This window comes from Cyprinus carpio, chromosome B18 (assembly GCF_018340385.1).
Source record: "Cyprinus carpio isolate SPL01 chromosome B18, ASM1834038v1, whole genome shotgun sequence".
Taxonomy (NCBI): domain Eukaryota; kingdom Metazoa; phylum Chordata; class Actinopteri; order Cypriniformes; family Cyprinidae; genus Cyprinus; species Cyprinus carpio.
Window position 1 is genome coordinate 20,160,709 of NC_056614.1, and position 18,770 is coordinate 20,179,478.

The following is an 18,770-nucleotide window of genomic DNA, read 5'->3' on the forward strand; positions in this document are numbered from 1 at the left end:
ATTTGCTCTGTAGGAAAATCTTGGCACTGTAAAAATATCACACCTCTATTTCAATCCACAGCTATTAGTCACCTAATCTAAAATTTGTGGAAGCAGCACATTATTAGACATTTACGATTATAATTTTATAAAAAGTTACCATGTGTGATGCGTGTGTTCTGTTGTCAGGCCAGATGGTTCTCTCATGAGACCCTCTTCACCAGGTGTAAGTGTGTTTGTGTGTGTGTGCGCCTCCAGAGAGACACTTGAGACATGTGGCTCTACCAATGGAGAGACATCTTAAGATCTAGCATCTACAGAAGAGCTGTCTAGAGACACTTATCCGTCATCTCCCCTCTATTTCTCTTTTTTTTCCCTTACCCATCAAATCATCACTTCCCTAAGAACCTTGTAAGTGACATGATGATCCACTAATTTCAAGAGAGGTTCCATCATCATTTGACAAAATGATGATGTACTGTATTTCGGTTCAAGGATAAAGGATCTTGCAACTCATAACAAAGAGAGCAGGTCTGTTTCAGCATTTCAGCTTTTCTTTCTTTCCAAAGAGAGCTGAGAGAACATTTACAACTGAAATCCACTGTGTTTTAAATTGCATTGTACAAGTAATTTGTAGTTGTAGAATCTATTGACACCCCAGATTAGCACAAAGCATAGTACACACTGGCACAAGCTGGAGACAACGTCAAAACAGAGTATAATTCTGTTTGCTGTTCTTTATTTAATGTGATAAAAATATATCAATATTCAATCATTTATTTAACATATTATTCAGAAACATTTGCCAAATGCAAGCCCATGAGATCATCATCTTGATCCATTTCAACCAGAAGTTGCACTCATTGTGATCTCAAATTATATTTTATATCCTGCTATAAACATCTAAGGAACATCTGCTCAAATTTACAACTGTATTTTTAGCAGCACATAAAAAAAAAAAAAAACTAAAACAAAAAAAGAAATTACACATAAGAAAAATAAAGATCATTAGGAGGAAAATGACAATAAACATCACAAGTTAAGCATTATCTTCATCTATTTTTGTTTCTCTTATTTACGGTATTTTGTTTCTTTTTAATCTTATGAAACTTTTCACTTTTTCTCTACTGATTATATTTGATCTTCCCCATCTTTAATTTGTCAAATGTATTTTACATTTAAACTTTTTTTCTTGTGCAAAGTGCTTCTGCACAGCTGTTGTAAGTTGGCTATTATAGCTTCCACTTAAATGTTCTTAACTTAAATGTGTCATCAAAAAAGTGGCTTGCAAACACACACACACACACACACACACACACACACACACACACACACACACACACACACACACACACACACACACACACACAAATGCATTCTAAAAATGTACATTTTTGTTCATGTCCATCAAACATCACTTTGTCTCTCACTCAGTCTTTGTTGGTGTCCCTGCTACACAGAAATACAGTAGCACTTATGTATATTGATGGAAACTTTTTCCAAACTTAATAGAATTTCAAGTGACATAATTTACAAAGGTAAATTGTGATTTCATAAAATTTTCAACTTTTAAAAGCATTGTGAAATGTCCTTGGGTTTTGAGTGGCGTTACAGAAAGAAAACATATATATAATTACTAAAAGGCTGCTCTCCACATTTTCTCCCTCAGCTTCAGTTAAATTCATCTGACATTACACACAAGTTTTCTCTGCTCAGACAGATTTTTGTAAACACCTTCTGCGTGTGTGCAGCGTTTCAGACCATATCGATTTTATTCTCACAAGCATTGTGGTTAATATGCCAGTTTACAGAATGACCTTGCAGAAATCCATCATCGTTAAGCCACTACGATAAAGCCTTCAACCACAGGCCAGACCTGAGAAGGCCTCCAGTGCTACTGCCAGCTAAGAACTGACACCACACTCACTTCATAAAGCCTCACTCTGAACAAAACCTTGATTACATCACAAATGTATAATGTAACATTCAAGGTTCACTGGTTTTGATTGGCTGGTTGTTTGGAATTACGTCTATTTAACTGGTTTGGAAAACACAGACTTGATAAGTGTTTTTAGAAGGCAAATTCAAGAAAGAATGATTCTTATTCCTGCTTAAAATACTGGTTAATGCTGGTCTAGACAAATGGATTTCTTCTGGTAGGACTGATCGATCAGTATAGTCTGAGAAAGCTATAGCTAGTTAAGAAGCCTTCTGGGATACCAGCATACCACCATCCAAAGCATAACATATTCTTTACAGAAATATTCTAATAGACTGGCATTACAGACATTACAGATTTGTGCAAAACTTTTTATTGCATAATATATTTTTTTATATAAACGTTGATTAAAAAAAAAACTACTGTGAAATGACAGCATTTCCTTTAACCAATGTTATGCGACTAAATCAAGGAAAGCCATTTATACTTGAGAGCTCCACATATATGGTGTTTCTTGGAGGTTATAGTATTGTACATTAAAGAATGATAATGTGATTTTTATGTACACCGGGTAACCTGTTAATGCGAAAAAAAGAAAAACCTGTTTAATTTATTTATTTTATTTTATTTTTTTGCAGTTTTGCAATATAATCTTTTTTTATTATTTTTTTTTTTATTGCCCATAAAACCACCTCATGTGAGCGTTAAAAATAATAATAATAAAAATAAATAAATAAATCCAATGATGACCATTCAGAACAAAACTATTGAAATGATCTACAAACAAATAAATTAATATTTAGGCTTAGGGGCTGTAAAATTCAGAACATTTCAGGGATATTAGTACATTGTGGCATGCAAGCACTGTAATTAAAACAGCTGTTCAGCCTTCAGTTATCACCAAATCTATTCAGCCCTGCCTTCACTTCTTATCATTATTTGCTGACACACATGTTGATTGGATCTAACCTTCATGTGATAAACTAGGACAGGGTAAAAATCTGGAAACCTGACCACTTTCCCTCTGTATTTTATTTTAGTTCAGTTTAGTGTAGTTTTTGTTTTAATATTAAATTTTTTGTTTAATGTTTCATTTCCACAGCCGTGACTGGTGCAGTATGGAGGGGGCTGATTAGACAGCAATACCAGCGGGTGCCATTAAACGTGACTATTGGCCTGGTTTTAGGTATCAGAGTACAAACTGAAAACAAAGATGCCGCCGGTCTCTGGGTTGTGGAAACCGTGAAGGTCATTACTGTAAAGTGGAAGGAAGCACACAACCGTCCCGATGGATGAACCTCAGTAGGGGGAACAGTAAGCCACGATGGACCAAAAATGTCATTTCCACATACGCTTAAAAAATGAGAGGCCATCTCAGCATACGCCACTACAGGGATCATAACTGTTAGCAGGAAATAATTGCAGTAATTAGGTTAGGCCACACATAATGAGAACTCTAATTGATGTTACAACGGAATATTACCTTAGGCCACTTCCAGCTGACCTAATAATCCAGGTTTTGCACTCAAAAGGACAGTTTTTGAGATGTGACAGAGGACAAATGGTCCTTATAGTGATGACTGTGGGAAGTGATAAGTTTAACCCTTAAATGCATGAATGTTCACATCAATCATTTTTACATATTCGGGTCTTTAGTGACCTTGAATGTATGATGAATCTGCCCCAGTACTATAAAATATATTTTTATAACAATTGCAAAGTATTTTTAAAGCATATTCTGTTATCTGTTGGAACTTGGAAGGGTGTTTTGAGTAACTGCTTCACCACCATCATAACTTGATCTGAAACTATTGATATGTTAATCTCAAAATTAATTTATTATCTATTTTGTTCAGCAACAGCTTCGTCATAAGAGTCATAATGCATTTTTTTTTTTTGGGGGGGGGGGGGGGTCAATTCTTTATTTATTTTACATATATAGGGTCACATACAATTATCCCAAATCCTTTTCACAATAAACAAAACAAACTGACCCTCTGGACAAACCAACCAGTTACCGACCTCATGTGAGCGTTAAAAAGTTTGTGTGATATATGGGAGTTTTTCCAAAATTGACGTGTTTCCATTTGGTGTATTTTCAATTCACAATTTCAATTTGCGCAATTTGAATGGTAATGGAAATGCAGCTACTGTAAGTTAAATTTATTATATTAGAAATTATTTATAAGTCCTCAATCAGCCTAGTGCACCTTCACGACAGATTTTTTTTTTTATGGGTTTTTTTTTTTTTTTTTTTTGATAATGAATTGTTGATAATGAATAAATTAAGGAATTCTAAAAGGTGGCGGTATAACATCAAATAATGAATGAGGGAAAGGTTTGTGAATGGCGTCATGGGGTAACTAAATTATGGTGGCCCAGTAGTGAACAACGAAAATTAGCACAACACAACAGAAACAAGCCACAACACAACTGAAACAAGTCGGAACACAGTGGAAATAAGCCACAACACAACAAAATTAGTACAACACAATGGAAACAAGCTGCGACACAACAGAAACAAGCCACAACACAATGGTAACAAGCCACAACACAACAGAATTAGTACAACACAATGGAAACAAGCTGCAACACAATGGAAACAAGCCACAACATAACAAAATTAACACAAAACAAAGAAAACAGGTCAAAACACAATGGAAATAAGCCACAATACAACAAAATTAGCAAAACGCAACAGAAACAAGCCACAATGCAACGAAATAAGCACAACATAATAGAAACAAGCCACAACACGACAAAATTAGCAAAACACAATGGAAACAAGTCCAAACACCACAGAAACAAGCCACAACACAACAAAATTAGCACAACGCAACAAAAACAAGCCACAACACAACAAAATTAGGACAACACAATGGAAACAAGCCACAACACAACGCAATTAGCACAACACAACTAAATTGGTCCTATGTGTTGTGTTGTAGTGATTTTGTTGTGTTGTGGAGATTTCGTTGTGTTGTGCACTTCTTGGCCACCGTACTAAAGACCCAAGGTATGTATCTTAAGTTTAAATGCACAAACTGCTGTGCATAAAAAACAGAAGCCGACACAGATGGTTAGCTGATTGGTTGCACGCACAGATCTCTCATGTTTAGCGTCTAATATCTCTTAAAACAGTTCAGTTTAAACTAGCTTTGAGAGCACACAGTATTCAGTATACAATTAAGATCATAAAAATACCAGCAATTACTTGGAGGACAGATGGCACGCACCCACACACAAATAAATGTGAAAAAAAACACACACGCACAGATGCCGCTGTTCCCCTGCCATCAAACGCAGCATGCCAGCGCCCCGAGGATCAGGGTGTGTGTCAGGTTCATGGCAAACAAACAGCTGTTGGACACACAGGTCTCGCTTCAGCCCTACGGTGGACCGAAGCAGTTTTTTTGTGAGAGACGAGCCTCAGCCATTCATGATATCGCAGTGCCAACCCACTGTGGGCGAGCGCAGAGTCTGTCTACCTGAGACAAGGCACCAAAACACCCCTCGACACATCATCATGTGACTCTTCTGCAGGCAGTGGAGCGGCACTGTCATTTGGCTGCAGCTACTCAGGAAAAAACATCATCCATATGTTCTGTATTAATGCATGGGTGGCTTCTTCATCTTTTTGCTTTCTATTTTTCTCTCCGACTAGGTGTCTCTCTGGTGTTTTATTCATGTGGCTGACACTGAGGAATGATTTTTGAGAGTAGAGTTATGTACAGAGATAAGCAACATGTTCTTTCATTGAATGTGAGTCTAATCACCCTTATGTCACTCAAAAACACAATTGTTTTCAGTGGAATAGAAAAGAAGTTACCTTACAGAAAGTCCAAGCTGCTCATGGATGAACACAATGTTTTCCATATAATACAAGCTAACCATAAAACAGTCCTACTGTATACTCATGCACAATATATATATATATGTATATATATATATATAAAACATTTAAAATAAAATTCATGCACTTGCCTCAGTTTTCTTGCAAACTTATCTCATTATTTGGATATGCTAATATATTTGTAAATGAAATATTTAAAGCTGGTTTGTGGATTTAATGATAATAATAATGATAATAATAATAATAATAATAATAATTATTATTATTATTATTATTATTATTATTATTATTATTTCATTAAATTTTGTAAAATTCAATCCATATATCTATGGATTAAAATGTCATCACAAAAAAAAAAAAAAATACAATTTCTTGAAGAAGTATTTACTTGGTCATGTAAATATATTCTTTCAAAAATTAAACCAAATAGTTTTTGTGGAAAATATTAGGCAGACATTATAGCTATTGTTTTGTTGATGACAGGCTGCTAAAAAACGTAAACCAATTTTGAATTTACCAGAATTTACAAACATATTTATATAACCTAATAAACAGAAATATTTCTGTTAAAAAATCGATCAGTGGAATGCATCCAAAACAATTACAGAACCTCTCAATACACTGCCTAACTTGGAAGGCTGATACAGTATCTGGAGTATTTCTGTTTTCTAACCACAAGACCACAATCATTTTTTTACTTTTTATTACTCACACTTATCTGATCTGCCGTCTTGTTGTACCACAGAATCATGCTCTTTTAATCTCCTATTTTAGAAGCTGTTTTGGAATCAGCCACTCGTACAGCGATCACAACATGGGTCCTTCATCACAGGTCCTTCATGCTCAACATTTACAGTGCGATTTCCCTGCACTAAGAAGACTCTGAGGATATTAACAACGCGTGACATGGAAGCCTGATTTCTGATTCCAGTCCAATGATAAAGCCTTTATCGTGGCCTTGTGTTTTGCAGCAGTCTGGCCATGAATGCCACAGAGAAGAATGTAATTAAGGAGTCACTTTGTGGCTCTCACAGAGAGTAAGAGCTTCTAAGATGTCAATTGCATGGTTAGTTAGTCGGTCTGGGGAAATGCTACGCTTCCTAAATATGAAAGAATCGCTCAGGGGATTTGCATGTGCCTGTGTGTGTCTACACGTGGTAATGTGTGTGGGCACCTCTGTGTTTGCATGTATGTGTGAATGAGAGTCAGTGCCACTCTCTGTATATTCATGTGGTGTTTGAGAGTGTGTATCTGCCTGCCTCTCGGTGCCCATGTGTTCTCATTCCCTACAGGTTTGATCTGTGGGATGTAAATTTAAACAGTGGAAATTAAACAGCTTCAGTCGATTGCTGTAATGCAAAAATAAATATAAATTAGTTGGAGGCAATGTTGCAACTGTTCCCTGTTTGTCAGCCTACTATGATTTGTCTGTCCTATATCAAGTCCTTACCCATCAACATTTCTTTCAGCAACCACCAAAACAACCCCACTGCCACACCATAGCATCCAATAAAACACCCTAGCAACCCCACAGAAACATGGTAAAACACTTTACAAACCACATTACAACACTTTGGCAACCACCTAAACACCCTTGCACATGCTTAGCAACACACTGTAAACCTTAACAACCTAACTGCAACACCGTAGTAGCCACCAACAACACCCTAGTAACAACATAGAAACATGCTACACACTAAAAACACTTTCAAGGGGAAAAAAACATCTTGGAAACCATCTAAAACACCCTATTAATTTTTTTTTTTTTTTTTTTTGTCTAAAATCTTAAAACCAACCAAAACACCCTAGCAACCACTTAACAATATGCTAAAGAAAAAAAAATATATATATAGAAACCCCACTGCAACATCCTGACAACCATGAACAAAACCATAACAACCGAACAACAACATGCTAAAACACTCCAAATACTTTAGAATCCACACTGCAACACCTTGACAACCATCCAAAATACTTTAACACTTAGCAACATGCTAAAAACCTTGAAAAACCCACTGCAAAACTCTAGCAATCACCAAAACCACTCTAACAACCATAAAGAAACATGCTAAAACACATTAGAAACCACACTGCAATAACTTGGCAACCACCCCAAATATCCTAGCAACCATTTAGTAACATGCTAAAAACCTTAATCCCATTGCAACACCCTTACAACCACTAATAACACCTTAGCAACCACATAACAACATGCTAACACTATGTTCAATAATAACAATGCTGTATTTTATTAGCTACTAAAATATTATAGTAGAAATATTTTAGAACACATAGCAACATGCTAAAGACACTTGACAGCCACCCAAATACCCTAGCAACCACTTAGTAACATGCTTAAAACCTTAACAGCCCCAAAGCAACACCTTAGCAACCACATAACAACATGCTAAAACATTCAAAACAATTTAGACCACCTTAGCAACTGCACTACGAAACCTTGGCTAGGGTTGCTCGATTTTGGCAAAAATCATAATCACGATTAGTTTGGTCAATACTGTAAACAAGATTATTTAACACAATTAAACTTTATATGAACTTTATATAACTTTATATAAACTTTATATTTTTAAAGATGGAGATTTTTTATTAATATTAAGCACACTGTCTGTAGCAGGAATATAAAAAATGTTAAAATCTAGTCAACTTTAATAAATCAAGCACATCCCATTGTGCAAAAGTGATGTTACATGATTTTACTGATTTGTACGTGAAATTGGGCTTTTATGGAAGAAGGAAAGTGCACCACTGGAAAGGCGGCATAATGGGGCGCAATAATCATTATATCCCGATTATTGTATTTTCAGAATTGTTAAGAGGCCAAAATCTAAATTTAAACTGTATTTAAATTAATTGCACAGCCTTACTACAAATCTTGGCAACCATAAATCACACATTGGCTTGTATTTGCTTATGAAAATTCTAACTTTTTTTTCATTTCAAACAGTAAAAATGCTGTTTGTTCAGAAGGCTTATAAGGCAACTAATGCATATACACATGGAAAATGGGAGGAATAAATAGCGGAGAGGAAAAACTGGCATCCAGAAACTGCTGCGATTCCTGTGGAGCTGGTGACTAAGATACACAGCAGCGATGCAGCACCACCTGCGAAAACAGTCCCTGGCCTGAATCCCCCATCTCCCCCCTCCCCACATGTGCTGCCACACTCCTGTGATTACTCCTAGTGTGAGATTGGCTGGAATTAGCCGTAGTGTAATTACTCCTGATGTGCTGCAGAGGGATCAGCCGGAAAATGCGGTTATTCCCTCCAGTGTGGCACGGGAATTAGGTGAAGTGTGGAGGCGCGGAGGTGTTGCACTACATATGTGTGCGGAAGGTGGTCGAGGCAAAAGGGAACTGGCCCATCTGTGTGATTAGATGGAGAACAACACACCATTAGAGGTCAGAGGCTCCAAGGCTCTCAGCCAGAGCAGGTGAGCCAGTGGATTATTACAATACTGACATGCCCGCTTGTCAAACTCGTTCCCAAAGCCACTCGGAATGCCAGGAGAGAAAGAGGGAAAACAACAATGATGGAGGAAAAAACTATAGCAAAAAACCAACATACCGTAGGCAAGAAACGAAACAAAAGACATACATGAACTGTAGTCAACCGGCCAAAAAAGAGGCCAAAATAGTTTTGGAAGGGCAACATGATTGATCAAAACAGTAATTAGTTCTCTTCTAATGATGCATTTTTATTCTATTTTGTGCACATAACATCAATAAGTTACAACAGCAGTGTGAACGCACTTTAACATAACCAAAAGTGATACTAAACTGTGTATGTAAAATTTGTTAAGCTGAAATTAAGATATTAAATAGGAAAGTGTTATTTAAATATCATTGAGACACTATGAAAGTTTTATCAATTTGAATTAGTTCTTTTTTTATGTTTTAAGTTAATATTTATTTTAGTTTTAGTTATTTTACTTTATCAAAATAAACTAAATTAGAATGAAGAATGAAGGCTTGAGAACTAGCCAAAATAATTATTTTTATTTTATTTTATTTTATTTTATTTTATTTTATTTTATTTTATTTTATTTTATTTTATTTTACCAGTTAACGTCATTTTATTTAAATACTTAAATATAATTTAAAGTCAAACAATTTTATTTCAAGTGTTTTTTTATTTATTAATTAATTTATTGTTTGTTTGTTATGGTTTTAGTTGCAATTCCAGTTTTATTAGTTAACTATAATATACATAACTATAATAACCATATCAAGGACTGTTTAATTTATCACTTGAGAACATGACACTCTGAACAACATAATGAGTTCAATTACCCAAAATTATTTACCGAAACATTATTTTCAGTTTTGGTTTTCAGATACATGAAAACTTTAATGATAGTTTTGTTGTTTCAGGATGGAAAAAAATAACTTCAATGCATCACTAAAATTAAGAGTAATCATTCTCTGAAAGAGACAGCCAACAGATGCAAAAACAGATGTGGTTAGCATCATTCCTTCATCAAGATAGGAGTGTGTGAGCATTAGTGCTGTAAAATGTCAAGCTTTGATGTGCACACGCTCGACGCACGCTTTTGAGATTGCGGGTGGTGTGGATGTGAGAGAAAGGGAGATAAGGAGATGTAAATGTCAAGTGCTCTGCCGAGTGAGGGCTTTGATCCCGACTGGGGTCTGCGTACCTGAGATTACCCTCCTCGTCAGAGCACACACCCGCTCTACCGTGACCAGCAGACCTAAACCATAGTGGTAATAAAATTGTGAGAATGCATCTGCATCTGCAAACATCCGCAATGTTGGGGCAGCTACAATGGAACTGTAGATTCAAGATAATTGTAATTTGAAGCTGTTAAACTAGTCATGCTACTTTTTGGAAAAAGAAGTTAGCTACACTACACGCTACAAACAAAAACTACACTGAACAAAATTATAAATGCAACACTTTTGTTTTTGCCCCCATTTTTCATGAGCTGACCTTAAAGATCTAAGACTTTTTCTATCTACACAAAAGGCACGAAAACCAGTCAGTATCTGGTGTGACCACCATTTGCCTCACGCAGTGCAACACATCTCCTTCGCATAGAGTTTATCAGGTTGTTGATTGTGGCCTGTGGAATGTTGGTCCACTCCTCTTCGATTGCTGTGTGAAGTTGCTGGATATCGGCAGGAACTGGAACGCGGTGTCGTATACGCCAATCCAGAGCATCCCAAACATCCTCAATGGGTGACATGTCCGGTGAGTATGCTGGCCATGCAAGAACTGGGATGTTTTCAGCTTTCAGGAATTGTGTACGGGTCCTTGCAACATGGGGTAGTGCATTATCATGCTGCAACTTCAGGTGATGGTTGTGGATGAATGGCACAACAATGGGCCTCAGGATCTCGTCACGGTATCTGTGCATTCAAAATGCCATCAATAAAGTGCACCTGTGTTCATTGTCCATAACATACGCCTGCCCATACCATAACCCCACCGCCACCATGGGCCACTCGATCCACAACATTGACATCAGCAAACCACTCACCCACTAGGGCTGGGCGATATATCGCATGCGATTGTCACACGCATCTCATCAGTATATCGCCCAGCCCTAACACCCACACGACACCATATATGCTATCTGCCATCTACCCTGTTCAGTGAAAACCGGGATTCATCCGTGAAGAGAACACCTCTCCAAAGCGACAGACGCCATCGAATGTGAGCATTTGCACACTCAGGTCGGTTACAACGACAAACTGCAGTCAGGTTGAGACCCCGATGACGATGATGAGCATGCAGATGAGCTTCCCTGAGATGGTTTCTGACAGTTTGTGCAGAAATTCTTTGGTTATGCAAACCGATTGTTGCAGCAGCTGTCCGGGTGGCTGGTCTCAGACGATCTTGGAGGTGAAGATGCTGGATGTGGAGGTCCTGGGCTAGTGCGGTTATGCATGGTCTGCGGTTGCGAGGCCGGTTGGATGTATTGCCTAATTCTTTGAAACGCCTTTGGAGACAGCTTATGGTAGAGAAATTAACATTCAGTTCATGGGCAACAGCTCTGGTGGACATTCCTGCAGTCAGCTTGCCAACTGCACATTCCCCTAAAACTTGCGATATCTGTGGCATTGTGCTGTGTGATAAAACTGCACATTTTAGAGTAGCCTTTTATTGTGGCCAGCCTAAGGCACACCTGTGCAATAATCATGCTTTCTAATTAGCATCTTGATATGCCACACCCGTGAGGTGGATGGATTATCTCGGCAAAGGAGAAGTGTTCGCTAACGCAGATTTAGACAGATTTGTGAACAATATTTGAGAGAAATAGGCCTTTTGTGTACATAAAAAAGGCTTAGATCTTTGAGTTCAGCTCATGAAAAATGGGGGCAAAACAAAAGTGTTGTTTATAATTTTTTTCAGTGTATAACATGGCACAATATAAGATTTAATCAAGCTGCATTTCAACTTCAAATGCTATATTTGTACTAAATACAACAGAAACTACATAACCAAGTCAAAAAAAATTCAACATACTGTTCATAGACTTGAATGAATTCATTGAATTAATCTCTTCATTTACATCATCCCTCCAAATGATGAATCATTCTTTATTATTCTTTTATGTATCACTCTACATTTGAGAAAAAGAACCATTTGAAACAACCATTTGAATAAATCAGACTTTCCCAGTCTACCATGTAAAAGTTTGGGGATTGATTGATTGATTGATTGATTGATTGATTGATTGATTCATTCATTCATTCATTCATTCATTCATTCATTCATTCACTCGTTATAAAATGCATCACATCACATTTTATAAATAAATAAAAATCATTACACAACAACTGTTTAAAACATTGATAAGAAAAAAAAGTTTATTGAGCACTTAATCAGCGTATTAGTATGATTCCTGAAAGATCATGTGACATATGACTATAAATCAGCAAATTACATTTTAAGTGAAAATAGAAAACCATTAGCTTAATATTTTACAATACTTCTGTATTTTTGATCTGAAAAAAAAAATGCAGCCTTGGTATTCATTAGACACCAAAAAAAAAAAGAAATAGTGTAAAATATTTCTGACTTTTAAAAACATTAAAATATCTTTGAACAGTAGTGTAATAGAGAGAAAAGCTTAGGTGAGTGTGTTTGATTATTCTTCCAGACATTAAGAAGAGTCATGTACTGAGGCTACATAGCTACTGAATAAGAAACAATAAATGGCTACCACAAGAGCTAATCTACTTTTAAAGCCACTACAGGAAGACTTACGTAAGTGTAACTACTTTTACTTCCCAAAACTGTCCAGCACTCTATTAGCATTCCCTTCTACCTCAAAGGCAGCTCCTCAGCCAGCGGAGAACCCCGAGAAGTATGTGATTTGGAATCTGCCATCATTCCTCACAGAACTTTTTGGCCCAAACACACATAAACTTGTCTGACTTAAAGTTTGAAGTCCCCCAAGAAAGAACAGCCTGTATGCTACGGCTCCAAAAAAGCAGCAAGAATATAAAGAATGATCTCTTATTAAAAAAAGAATACTTTTTATTGAAAAGACAAACCAAAGGCGTCAGGCTGACAGAGATTTTTTAAAAGTCTTGCTAAGAACACTTTATCGGAGCATACCAGTGGGGCGGAACAAAGCAAGGGCAGAAGAAGAGCAACTCTTTTTTATTAAATTTGTTCCTAGCCAGACAGGTGGATATCAAACTAAGCAGAGCCGCTTTAGTTCTCCTCTACAGGGGGATAGAAACCAGGTAAACCCTCCTTTATCCAACAAATGACAGAGGACACAAAGAGAAAGAGAACAAGAGCTCTGGAATTCTCGAATCAAAGTATCAGCTTGCTCAACCGAGCAAACAATTCAAAGGAATCGTAACGTCTATCTTGTTATCTGGAGTTACCACAGGGTGGTCCTTTCTTCTGGCAAAGCTCTACATATTGAAAGGTCTCTACTTTTCTGGTTAAAGACCCTAAGAAATTCTTTCATGTTTTGATGCACTGCCTTTTAAAAGAGGAAGGGGGTGGGATTTATTGATGGTCTAGCCAATATGCTTTAGACTTGCAATAGAGCTGACAATTCACCATTAAGATAAACAGGAACAAATTGATTTTTCAGGTATTACAGACCTTATTTTATGGCTGAAGATCATCAGTAAAGACAGGAGGAGTGACATAATATTTTAGATAGCATTTGATTAGACAAATTTCTGTGTAATGCAACATTAGTGTCATCAAAGCGAAGTGTCAACTTTTACAAGTAAACTAGAACACAATAGTCTCAACACTACTGTGCAAAATATTGCTGTTAGCATTTGTTAATACAGTTAAAACAATAATATTGTGAAATAATATTATGATTTATAATAACTGTTTTCCATTTTAATTCATTTTAAAGGGGTCATATGATGCAATTTAAATTTTTCCTTTCTCTATGGAGTTTTACAAGTGCATAAAGAAGATCTGTAACGTCTTAAATCCAAAGAGATATTCTTTATAAAAGTTAAGAGATAACCACGCCTACCTAAAACGGCTCATTCTAACACGCCCCCCCAAATCTACGTCATGATGTAGGAAGATTTGCATAACACCGCCCAATTGTTCACGCAAAGAAAGAAGGCGTAACTTTTATTCTCATTGTAGTATTGTTGTTGCCGCGCCGCCATGTTGTGAAGATGCTGTGTGTTTCATTGTGAAAGCGAAACTACTTATCCGCTTCATCATGCCTAGAGCTGATCCGTGCTGGTCACTGAGGAAATACATCAACTTCGTGTTATGGATCGCCGGACTGGCTTTCACCGTGGATGAAGCGGAGTCCAGCCCGGGGTCATCACATGCGGTACCCGCTCTCCAGCCCGCCGCAGCTCACTTAAGCCAGTCTTCGCTTGCAGATGTGTGCAACGCATTTATGGAGGACGGTTTCCTGATCCTGGAAGAGTAGACTACAATGCCGGCTGTTCTGACTCACAGACTGTAAGTACGTTTTTTATATTAAAAGAATTTGCCACTGATGATTCAAATGCGAGTTTTGAGCAGTGTAGAGTAGCACTTGTTGTTTGTCATTTCTCCAATCACAAATCCAGACATGGTTTTTATGTTTACGCGGCGTGATGCACAACTCCTGTGTTGGCAATACCGAATTTTCAACAGCCTATACTCCAAGCTTCAATGTCACATGATCTATCAGAAATCATTATAATATGCTGATTTTGTGCTCAAGTAACATTTCTTATTATTGTTAATGCTGAAAACGAAAACAGTTGTTCTGCTTAATATTTTTTGTGGAAATCGCTATACTTTTTTTGTCAGAATTCTTCAAATAATAGAAAGTTCAAAAGAACATTTATTTGAAATGGAAATATTTTGCAATATTATAAATGTCTTCAATTTCACATCAATTTAATCCATTTTTGCTGAATAAAAGTTTTTTTTTTTTACAAAAATCTTACTGACCTCATTTTTAATGAGGTCTTTAAAGACATTTTTTCCTCTATAAAGCTATCAGTCAACCTGATAAAGTCACCATTAGACCACTAATGCAAAAACGGAAAGGAGCCACCATGTTCACATGCACAAGCTTGCAACACACATTAGCCGAGTGTCTGACAGGCCAGCTGACAGCTGCATCATTGATCATGCACACGTTTTGTAGAATATCTGCCTCCTCTAACTGGAGTTCCACATCCTGTACAGCAGTCGGCTTTTCTTCACTGAGCCGCTCGCTGGCTGCCGAAGAGACACGAATCATTACTGCCATTAATCGCCTTGATGCATGGAGTGAAGCAAAAGCATATTTTCTTTTCGATTAGGGACGTTCGGTTATTCACGCAACAGTCTAATATGACTTAAATAAACCTGCAGTTTTCATGTGGAGCTCTTTAACGGAATGTCTACACACTCACTGACAGTATGCAAGGGGGAAACAGAACGCAGTAGATAACAGAGTTAATATCTCACTCACATGGTAGTATGCAATGGCCTCTCGATCCAGGGCTCGGCTAACTGCCACATCTCCCGTCAGTCGGTTGATGCTGAACACACCCTTAGGGTCTTGATCTGCTCCCCTTCCCATCAGACGGAAGATGTGGTCTTCCTTCATGTCAGATGAGATCACCTATATCACAGGATAGCACCCAAAATCATATTTTTAATGCACTTGAATAATTTCTTAATTACCTAATATTAATATTAATTTATCATTCTTTAAGATTGCATCAACCAATAAATCCTCAAATAATTGCTCTAAACTTCAGTGTTGTTACTATAACTAAAAAAAAAACTATTAAATTTTTTTTATTAATAAATCTGAAATAAAATATTTCATAAAACTTTAAAAGCTTAAAAAACTTTAGTAAAGTAAGTACTAACATTTCTAAAACTGAAATAAATAATAAGCTAAAAATTTATTTTAAAAAAATGTAAATTTAAAAACAAAATCTAATTATAAATATTACAGTAGCATATATATAATAAAGCAAATAATAATAATACCAACAACAACATAACATATTGGTATTAATAATAATTTTTGATGTTGCTTATTATTATTTTTTCTATTATTATTAATAGCCCATTTTGATTATTTAGTTATTACTTATCCAAAAACTGAAGAAGAAAACAATCATGAAAATCAATACGTGACCTTGGGCCACAAAACCAGTAGCATGGGTTTATTTGTAGCAATAGCCAAAAATACATTGTATGGGTCAAAATTATCGATTTTTCTTTCATGCCAAAAATCATTATGATATTAAGTAAAGATAATGTTCCATGAAGATATTTTGTAAATTTCCTACTGTAAATATATCAAAACTTAATTTTTGATTAGTAATGTGCTTTGCTAAGAACTTCATTTAAACAACTCTAAAGGTGATTTTCTCAATATTTAGATTTTTTTTTTTAATTTATTTATTTGCACCCTTAGATTCCAGATTTCCAAAAAGATTTATCTCAGCCAAATATTGTCCTATCCTAACAAATATATCCTTCATATATCAATGGAAAGCTTATTTATTCAGCTTTCAGATGATGTATAAATATCAATTTAAAAAATAAATAAATAAAAAATACACTTATGACTGGTTTTGTGGCCCAGGGTCGCATATGCATATGCTGTTGTACATATGTGATATTGGACACCTAAACATTAAAATGATCAATATTTGTCAATCTATATTGACCAATCAAGCAGTATACAGTCAGCTGGTGTGTACATTTTTCATTCTTTCAAGTTTGTCAGCAGTACTCACATGCGACTGGATAAATGCAGCAAAGTCCAGAGTGTTGCAAGTTAAAAGTAAAGAAAACAAGAAAGGTTAATTATACACACACAGGCAAACACAGTTATGTGTGAATAAAATGCATGCTAAATATACACTGATTTGCTTGATCTCACATTTTAAATCTAAATTCAGAATTATTTACCAAATGATTCTCGATAGCAATGATGATGAACACACAGCGAGAAGTTTTAAAACATGATATAACAGCACTCTACAGATGATTATGTTAACTCAGTGTTTTAATATACTGAAATTTGCAAATGAGATCCATTTGTATATTACAACATCTTTTACTGGCTAGTGTGAACAGTGCTACCACCTGCAGTTCATTTGGCTTTTGTGTAAAGCATATTTTTGTGCAAATTAGATTGCTGCAACTACCCTCGCTAATGAAAGCTCAGTTATTAACTAATGACTTTAAATACAAATGAACAATAGCCTCTTTTATGAACCCCTTTTGTATAAAAGGCACTTTATAAAAGTTGTTTTCATCAAGAGTAATAAACCCCAGTGCATGTATCGAATCACAGAGGCTGCCCACCTTGAACCCTCCCATATCTTGTAATTAAGCTTAAGATGAAATATCCCATTTAGAAAATGAATCCAAGCTAAGTAATTGTCCACACAGAAAGCTTTATTTATCTTCCCCACACAGATTCTTTCTGCCAGATCATACACTAATACTGTTTTTCTCCTTTATAATTACAGGCTCTGCTAACCCAGGGAACATTATTATTCTGAGAGAAATGCACCTAGTGGTTTCGCAAAGACTCTGGTGAACACAAATGCAGGATTCACTAGAGGAGGTCTTCAAATCTTGGTTTACTGTGGCTGGCACACAGCTGTGAAATTGCAAAATTTTATTGCACAATGAGAGCTGTCTTGTTTTTGTGCATTTCGTTGCCTTGTACCTTACATGTGCAATGACAATAAAGTTGAATCTAATCTAATCTAATCATCTAGTGGACGCGTTGCTAATGTAAGTGACTGTAACGTGGACTAAAAAGGATAATGAAAACAACAAATCAAGCAGTCACACTGACAGAAACACAAGCACCCATACAGTACTTTATATACACACACTGTCTCTATTGATTAAAATAAAGCTAGATAGTATCTATTGTTAAAAACAAACTTAGATCATACAATTTTTGGCTTTCCTTTTGCTACTTTTTTATAGATAAAGACAAACATTTGGCTTTCTGAAATATGCTAAGCTAAGGTGCTTGCAGCGAACATGGGATAACACTACTTAGCCTTAATATAATTCTTCAAGATAACACAACACATTTTGCATTGTATTATTAAAAAAAAGAAGTGATAGAATTTCCAATAGAAAATATTCAAGTACTGTAGATTACACACAAAGTCAATGCAAAGACTCGAATAGACACAAATTCGTATTGGAACACACTATATTCGCCTCAATCGCATATTCTGTGCCGAGTGGAAAAGCAAAGAGCTTATTGACACATCCAGCTTGACACATCTGGTTGTATCAGAAAATTGAGGAGAGCATTATGCGATGATTTTGTTCATGTAAGTGACACGAAAAAGATCTCGCTAGTAATCTAGTGTGATTATGTGATTTGAAAATTCGTTCTGCTTTTGGTGTGCACACACCATTAGTCTTACAGGCTTTTGGGCATTTGTCAGACTTAGAGACCAGCTAGGCTAGGTTAAACCAGCTAAGACCCGCAAAAACATCTGGCTAAAGCCGTTTTCCCTTCAGCAGG

At 36.2% G+C, this 18,770-nt stretch overlaps 1 protein-coding gene across 8 annotated transcripts in view; it reads right to left on the reverse strand.

Moving 5' to 3' along the window:
- LOC109108993 (cadherin-13-like) overlaps positions 1-18,770 on the reverse strand; it is a 355,177-nt gene that overhangs the window by 148,537 nt on the left and 187,870 nt on the right. For 5 of the 8 annotated variants that reach the window (XM_042744283.1, XM_042744287.1, XM_042744289.1 and 2 more), the window contains 2 exons: positions 17,002-17,007; positions 15,714-15,866 (listed from right to left, as the gene is read on the reverse strand). The exons of 1 other annotated variant lie outside the window; for it this stretch is intronic. In XM_042744283.1, the coding sequence (XP_042600217.1) occupies positions 15,714-15,866; positions 17,002-17,007 (159 nt within the window). The remainder of the gene's footprint in view (positions 1-15,713; positions 15,867-17,001; positions 17,008-18,770) is intronic. 2 more of the 8 variants (XM_042744284.1, XM_042744290.1) reach the window with 1 other exon arrangement.